At 56.4% G+C, this 8,352-nt stretch overlaps 1 protein-coding gene across 1 annotated transcript in view; it reads left to right on the top strand.

Moving 5' to 3' along the window:
- The first annotated feature begins 309 nt into the window (after positions 1–309).
- The window catches only part of CCDC61 (coiled-coil domain containing 61), an 11,087-nt gene continuing 3,044 nt past the window's right edge, over positions 310–8,352 (top strand). Inside the window, exons 1-6 of the mRNA XM_045292665.1 lie at positions 310–393; positions 2,015–2,173; positions 2,361–2,443; positions 3,893–4,050; positions 5,985–6,146; positions 8,296–8,345. Of these exons, the coding sequence (XP_045148600.1) occupies positions 2,026–2,173; positions 2,361–2,443; positions 3,893–4,050; positions 5,985–6,146; positions 8,296–8,345 (601 nt within the window). The 5' untranslated portion in view covers positions 310–393; positions 2,015–2,025. The remainder of the gene's footprint in view (positions 394–2,014; positions 2,174–2,360; positions 2,444–3,892; positions 4,051–5,984; positions 6,147–8,295; positions 8,346–8,352) is intronic.

Below are 8,352 nucleotides of genomic sequence, written 5' to 3'. Positions count from 1 at the left end.
CTATGGGACTTTGGCCAGGGCCCTTTGCCCTGCCCAGCCTCAGTTTCCCCTTGTATCCACTGGAGAGAAGAGGCCTCGTACTCCGGCCTCCCTCAGGACTCTCACAACAACGGAGACAGAACCATAATGCTGATCCCAGCAAGCATTGCGTGCTTGCTACCTGTGCCAGGCAGAGGGCAGTTTCTCCAGGGACGTCAGCAGGAGTAAGGCAGGCCAGGGGAGGTGGGCGCTGCTGCCCACAGGTCATCGCGCAGCCTTGTCCCCACTGCTCTCTCCCTTCCAGCCCCGCCAACCTCCTTTTCTGCCCTCAGAACCAACCAGTGACCTTCCATCTCTGAATCTGTTCCCACTGTGTCCTCTGTCTGCACATCCGTCCCGTCCTTCCCCAGATTCGTAAGTCTCCCTCGCTCCCACCTTCCCAGCCTCTGCTCCATGGCCTTCCACAGAGAGGCTCCCTCCCCACTGACACCCCCTCTTCCCAGAATCTCCCTCCCCCTTACATTGAGAAACATCTATCTGCACAGATGCTGCCATGTTGGGGCCCATCCCTGGGTGTCAGTCCGTCTCACAAGGGTCTCCCTTACCCTCTCTGGCCCCCTCCCGGAGCGGTTGATCCCTCCCGATGACGACGTGTCCTGAGTAGGGGACCCCGACCCTGCTCTGTGGGACCCACCAGGCTTTCATTGACTGGGTTTTGAATGTGGATCGCCAGGGCCGCCTTCCTAGTTTGTTTCAGCTCCAAAGTTCTGTGGAAGCTGGGCCCCGGTGACAGTTTCACCTGTAACAGGTGATCCTGCAGTCTTTCAAACACTGATGGCCTAGCTGCTGGCATTGACACCAACACACAAGTCACCACTGTATGACACACTGACAGACGGACGGTGGCTATATTCGCTTTCTTGGGTGAGAAATACCTCAGTCCTTGGCTTCGAGAGAGAAAGAATTCACTCCGAAGCCTGGTTTGTGATCCAAGTGAGTTTTTTATTAAAGAACAAAAGCAGTTTCAAGCATTACAGTAAACTGAACACAAGCCAGAGAGAGAGAGAGAGAGAGAGACACCTTGGCACAGCTGTGCGGGACTGGCTGCACTGAACTGTCTAGGAGCCTCCGGGAGAACCAGGGTGGTCTCATGTTTCGGGCTTTTCAGGCCACCCCACCCCACCTTGGGAGGCTAGGTCAATGGAACTGGTTGACCCCACTGGCTGAATTAAGCCCACCTGGCCTAGATGGGCCCAATCCAGGTGTACCGCCCACCTAGGTGTACCGCCCCCTGGCTTGGAGCCTGAATGTAAGCATGCCCCCCAGCCTTTATGGTTGGCTGGGCTCACCTGATTCTTTGCAGCAACCCCCTGTAGGGGCGCTTTGGCATAGAGAGGGACATCTCCCTCTCTGGCTACCTAACAGATACTGTGTATAAGGGTTAATAATACACTAACAAGCAGTGATATTCATGTTTCTCACCTGTAATCTCAGTTAGCTGGCATGTCTTGAAGGAGCCTTGGTGTGACGGCCCAATGGGCTAAAGCATTGGACTGCTAAGTGCCAGCTCGGTGGTTCAAGCCCACCAGCCTCTCCACAGGAGAAAGAGGAGGCTGTGTGCCACTGGAAAGACGGAGCAGTACTCCCTGTCCTGTAGGGTCTTTATGGGTCGGAACCGACTCAGTGGCCGTGAGCTTAGTTGTTTTGGAGCTTGAGGTTGTATTGGACTTCATGGATCCTTGGGAGGAAAGGTGGGCCATTTGCTGGTCATACAGACCGCCCCCCCCCAATAACACCATGGTGCATGGTAATCCACATAGGATCACAGGATACAGCTTTTACATGTTGGGTCCAGTATAGTTCTCAAGGACAGTGAGGTGGGTCCCACTCTTGTGCCCATTTTCCAGACGAGGACACCGTGTCCGCCACTTCCCTCAAGGTGCCACATCCGTAGAAGGCGAGGCCAGACCAGGCACCTTGAAAGCCTAGATTTTCTCAAGCGCCATGCCTCTCTGCCCCCTGCTCCCATCTCCAGGGACCTCGGTCATGGACCAGCCCGCTGGCCTGCAGGTCGACTACATCTTCCGGGGCGTGGAGCACGCTGTGCGGGTGGGGGTCTCTGGGCAGGTGCTGGAGCTGGAGGTGGAGGACCGGATGACGGCTGACCAGTGGCGGGGAGAGTTTGATGCCAGCTGTGAGTGTGGCGGCCTCCCCTCTCCCCAGAGGCCAAGGCCTCTCCCAGGGTGGGGTGGGGAGGGCTGGGGCCGGGCTGTTAGGCCCCTCCGTGGGAGCAGAGGAACAGGGTCGGAGTGGTGGAGAACTGGGATGCCCTGGGGCTGGGCAAGGGCGTCAGACCACGGAGGGACTTCTCTCCCATCCAGTCATCGAAGACTTGACCCACAAGACGGGGAACTTCAAACAGTTCAACATCTTCTGTAACATGCTAGAATCAGCCCTCACCCAGGTAGGGGCCAGTGTCGGGGCTGGGTGGGGGGGGGTCAGGTGGGCTGCGGGTGGGGGTGTGGTGTGGGCGTGGGGTGGGGTGGGGGAAGGTCTAGTCCCTGTGTGTGGGGCCACAGCTCTTCATCTGTCTGTCTTTCCCTCTCTTTGCTCCTTTCCCAAATGTAAACGGCTTTCCTTGTTTCCTTTCGCCTCTGGTGGCTTACACCCTGGACTGCGCACCGCAAGGTCAGCGGTTCGAATCCACCAGCCACTCTGTGGGAGAAAGACAGGCTGTGTGTTCCAGTAAAGAGTTCCAGTCTCAGACAAACCCACAGGGGCAGTTCTACCCTGTCCTACAGGGTCGCTGTGAGTCGGGTGGTCGATGGCAGGGAGTTTTTTTTTTATAATAAGTTAGAAGCCAGAGTTGATGGACGCCATTGGCTTTTCCCCCTTCTGCGTTGTGGCACCCATCTAACTGCCTTCCGCGCGGGGTGGCCCCCGACCCAGCACAGTTGCCCAGATGGCTGGAGGGTGTGGAGGAAGAGCCCCCACCGTTAAAGCTGCACCATGAGTGTCAAAGGAAACCTGCCTCCAACAGCCGAAGGGCCAGAAGGCGCAAATGTCCGGCGATGATATAGAAAGAAGAGAGTAAAGTCAGAGCATAAGAAAGATAGGAGAGAGAGTAAAAGAGAGGAGTCAGACAGTTTATGGTAGCTTGCCTCCTCTTGATGGACCACGTGGAACTGTGAGAGAGAACCTTTCCTGTCTCGGCACATTGATAGGTCGCCATCAGAACATGCGTCACCAGGTGGGTGGTATCTACATTGAGGTCCCTGAGTTCACAGGTGAGAAAACCGAATACCTGCATTGGGGGAAGGTACCAGGGCATGGGGCCATGGCGGGAAGAGAGACGAGGATGATGTCTGCTTCTCCAGGGAGATAGAATCAACCGTGCACTCACTTTCAGGCAGCATAGCTGTTCAGGGGAGGATCGGTGGAATGATTTATGTACTTGGACTTGACCTCTAACTGACCCATATGGAGTCTTTCCTACGGTGGAAGACCAGCTTTCCAGATTCCCTGTGTCATAAGTTAGGGAACAGAGTCCTCATCCTGTTTCCCTCCGTGTTAGTTTCCCACACACTCGTGCAAATGCCACCAAAGCGGACAGGGGAACGAACGATTAATGTTCTTTTGAAGAGAGTTTGATCTCATGGATGCCCCGGAAGGATCTCGGGGGACCCCTGAGGGGCCTACCCCCAAGAGGTTCCTCCAAGGTTGGACAGTTAGGGCCTTCCCCATTCTCCTCATCTTCCTGTCTGTCACTGCCCTGTGTCGGGTCCCACCCCCACGCTCACTGCTGCCCCAGGTGCCAGCTGGGATAGGGCCTGCGGCTTCCTGTGTGTCTACGTCGGCTTCCTGGGTGTCTACGTCGGCTACCGGGGTAGCTCCTCTCTCCGTCTCCTGACAGAGCAGCGAGTCGGTCACCCTCGACCTGCTGACCTACACAGACCTGGAGTCCCTGCGGAACCGCAAGCTGGGGGCCCGCCCAGGCCCCTTGGCCCCGAGATCGGCCCAACTCAACTCCAAGCGCTACCTGATCCTCATCTACTCGGTGGAGTTTGACAGGTGGGGACAAGGGGCTGTTGGGTGGGTCGGGCCAGAGAGAATGTGGTGGCCCTTAGGTGTGGGGGAAGGCCAGCCCCCCACAACTAATTGATAGACGCAATTGTACAGTTGAGATATATAAAGATTATAATAAAGTCATAGAGAATAAGGAGAGATAGAAGAGAGATTGAAATAATGGAGTCAGACACATTTCATGGTAGCATGCTCACCTCAGCCCCACTTGGTGGTCCACGTGGAGATGGGACATCGGAGGGCAGGAGAGAGGGGAGGGGAAGGAGGACAAGGGGAAAGGGAACAGGGGAGCGAAGACAGGGGAGAGGAAGGGAGAGCAGAGAGCCAGAGCCAGGGAGAGCAGCTTTATTGCTAACCAAGGCTTATATATCTTTGGGGAACGTGCAAGCCCACTAATTACAGATAAAGACCTATGTCACAGGAAGGGGTTGCACTATAGGTAATACAGCAACGAGAGGGGGACAATCTAGGGACATACACGCAATAGGAAGGGGAGGGATTGGTGCACACGTGTGACAAGGTGGGCAGATCCTAGATTTGGGATGGCAGACTAACTTTGGATGTCACTGAACCGGCTTGACCCAGTCTGGCTCACATCAGTAGGGTGTGAACTGCACCTAAGGTGGACCAGCAGCAGTCTGAATGCCTTCTGGGAGAAAATCTTTAAGTATCTGACCTCTCCCCATGTGCTGGCAAAGAGCCTCAAATGTTTGGCATATCTTTGGGGGAGACAAAGCTGGGGACAAGTCTTATATCCCACACTCAGGGACCCCTCCCAGGGACCCAGGGCAGGGTGGGGATGCCTGGTGCTGGGGTTGTCTCTGTGTCTCAGTGCGTGCTGACACGTAGCAGGACAGCGCCCCCCAGTGCCTGCCACAACGGATGCTCTCTTCTCGCAGAACCAGACGTCTCTTAGGTGCCCGCTGCCCAGCTATTCCATGAAGGGCCCAGGCTCATTCTTCAGTTCCCCCTGCCATCCTGAAGCGTGCTGGCATGTTATTTTTGCCTGTCTTAGCTCTTCATGGTCACAAACCGGCTGCGGTGCCTGCAGGCTTTGCATCTGGGGCAAAGGCAGGAAAGGGGCCCAGGCTGTTTGTTTGTGGTTTAAATCAAGAGAACAAAAGCTTTCCCCAAGACCCCCTAAGAGATTTCCTGTAAGTGGTCACATGGCCTTGCGTAGGTGCAATGAACATTCATCTTTCTAGCCAATACCGGGAGGCAGCTAGGGAGGAGGGAGCTGAAGTTGCCCACTGGGTGGGCTGGGGGACCGTATCTGCCACATTGGCTGATAGCTCTCGAATTTTCTAGTGGGAAGTCATCAATCTTCTTGGAATAGGCTTGGGGGCCGGCAGTTAACCCCTTGGCCAACGGATGACTCAGGTCAGGCCAACTGAGGACATTCCACCCCGTGCCCTGCCGTGGGATCTGAATTAGGAGTGTGCTTGGCTGCAAGTAGGAACCCTGGGTGCATAGCGTTTACGAGTTGGGCTGCGAACTGCAACGTCGGTAGTTCGAAATCAGCAGCTGCTCTGAGGGAGGAAGATGAGGCTTTCTGCTCCAGTGAAGAGTGACAGCCCGGAAGCTCACCAGGGCAGTTCTACCCTGTCCTGTAGGGTCACCGTGAGTCGGCTTGGACTTGATGGTAGTGAGGTTGGATGGATTGGCCAACATAGATTTCTTCCAGCAGCGCGTGTGAGGGACGGTTCTTCCCACAGTGCCTCCGGGGCCATCTATCTAGACGGTTCTGACACTACCAGGAGGGCCGAAGGGGTGGCAGGCTGAGGGGAGGGGCCTGGCCTCAGGGGCAAGGCTCAGACCTGTGTTCAGAGTGGAGCTTCCTGGAAGAGCAGGGGAGGGCAGTGGTGACCGCCTCACGGGCTCTGGGTCTCTCAGACGCTGAGGTTCTGACCCCCTCTCCTCAGGATCCACTACCCGCTGCCCCTCCCGTACCAGGGCAAGCCGGACCCCGTGGTTCTCCAGGGCATCATTCGCTCGCTGCGGGAGGAGCTGGGCCGCCTTCGAGGGCTGGGCGGCCAGGAGACCCGCGACACCCGGGACTCGGAGATCTGGCACCTGCGGGAGCAGTGAGTGTGCTTGGGAGTGGGGTGAAATTGATGGGTGAAATCAAGGGGGGATACCTACCAGCATGCACTGTGGGAAACCTGAACCCCAACCATACCATCGAGTCGATTCCCACTCAGTGACCTTGTAGGGCAGAGTAGAACTGCCCCTGTGGCGTTCCAAGGTTGTCAGTTTCTATGGAAACCATCGGCCTCATCTTTCTACCAAGGAGTGATGGGTGGGCTCGAACTGCCGACCTTTGTGTTAATGGCTGAGTGCTTAAGCACTGTGCTCCCAGGCATCCTGGCTGTGTGCTGTAGAAGGCCTGGATTGGTGATTCTGCCTCCACCTGGCTGAGGCCCAGCTTCGGGGCACAGGGGGACTCATAATATCTTCAGTAATAGTAATACTTTGCTGTTGTTGTGTATGTGTGGAGTTGATTCCAACAGCTAGCCATCCAGTGACCGCGCAGAAGTGCCCGGGAGATCAGAATGGCCATTTTCATGGAAGCCAACTGACACACCTTTCTTGTGTGCAATCACTGAGTAGGTCCCAGCCACTACCCTCTGGGTTAACAACCCAGCCCTTCAGGGTGGCTCCACTAGGGTCCCTTCATCGGCATGGCCATCAGCAGCAGCACACTGTAACAATATGGCGCAGGCCCAAGCAGGTGCTATACATTGAGTTGCTATGAGTCGAATGGACTCGTTGCCACCCACCAGCAACAACGTAGTAATGATAGCAGTAGCACGTCTTGAACGCTCAAGTGTTTAATTGTGTACGAGGGACTCTGCTCCGTGTTGTATCATGTTTTCATCCATTTCATTCTCATCACCACCGCAGGCGGTAGGTACCGCTATCATCCCCCCAGTACAGTGGAGGTGGCCGAGATTCTGAGAGGTTAAGGAACGATACAGCCTGTAATCTGGGCAGGCCAGACCTTGTATCCAGGCAGCCTGCGTGGCTGCTGTGTGCTGTTCGCAAAGTTGCCAGCCCAGGGCTTAGTGCTCGCTGCTGATGGGGAGGACCTGTGCCTGTCCAGAGCCTGGAGTGCTCCACGGGTCCTGACTGCACGGGAGGCAGAGAGGAGGGGAGGGGCTGGACAAGTCCCCCTCAGGCTCCATCCTCAGGTCTTGTTGGATGAGAAGTCAGGTCCAGAGCAAGTTGCTCTCAGGCCGACCACAAGGTGGCGCCACCTGCCTTTCCGAACCAACCTGAGACATTACTGCCCGGAGGTGGTCAAACCCCAAACCCCAAACCCCCTGGCACCCAGTCGATTCCCACGCTCAGGGCCCTTTCAGACAGGATAGGACTGCCCGTTGGGGTTCCTGCGACTTTAAATCTTTATGGGAGCAGGAAGCCTCAGCTTTCTCCTGCAGAGGAGCTGGTGGCTTTGAACCACTCACCTCCCTGTTAGAAGCTCCGTGGGCCGCCCATTAAAGCTGGTGCAGTGGGTCAGGGCTCATCGTTTTCCTCCCACTCTGGAGTGAGGGTAGGTTCTGGGCCCATTCTTCCATGCATCCAAGCTTACCACGTTCACACTGCCAGGCACAGACCGTGGGCCAGATGTGGGCTCAGCCCTCTTCAGAGAACCTCATCCCGAAGCATCGCCCCGTACTCCATAACCCTCAACCCCAGAAGAGAACACCGAGGCCCAGAGCCCTGTGGAAAGAAGACAGTTGTGGAAACCCTGGGGTTGCAGTGAGAGTGGGATTCAGCCCAACAGTCGGGGTCTTTTAGAGCTGGACGCAGAGCCCAGGAGCCTGGGCATGCTGAACCAGAAAGTTGGCGATCCCATCCTTGCGAGGGCCGGGAAGGCAGACAAGAAACAGATAAGCTCACAGATAAATGCCAGTTCTACATGCTCCTTAGGAGCCCTGGTTGCCTAGTGGTTCCTGATGGGCTGCTAACTGCAGTCAGCAGTTCGAAACCACCAGCCGCTCTGCAGGACAGGCTTTCTGCTCTTGTAAGGAGTCTCGGAAACACCAGGGTGGGGGGCAGTTCTACCCTGTCCTATAAGGTCACAATGGACTTGATGTCAGGGTGGCTTTTTTTTTGTTTTTGAACCAGCCCCCTGGAGATGGAGTCCCAGGGGGACGGCTGGGCTGATGGGGCCGGTGCCCCTCTGGTGGGGGAGGCCAAGGGTGATGAGGTCAGCCGCTCTTCCCTCAGGGTCTCACGCCTGTCCTCCGAGAAGCGGGAGCTGGAGCAGCAGCTGGGCCGCTCCCG

This window comes from Echinops telfairi, unplaced genomic scaffold (assembly GCF_000313985.2).
Source record: "Echinops telfairi isolate 266 unplaced genomic scaffold, ASM31398v2 ScPeMD7_655;HRSCAF=1070, whole genome shotgun sequence".
NCBI classification, from domain to species: Eukaryota; Metazoa; Chordata; class Mammalia; order Afrosoricida; family Tenrecidae; genus Echinops; species Echinops telfairi.
The sequence above is the reverse complement of the archived record's forward strand: the minus strand, read 5'-3'. Positions and strand labels throughout refer to the sequence as shown.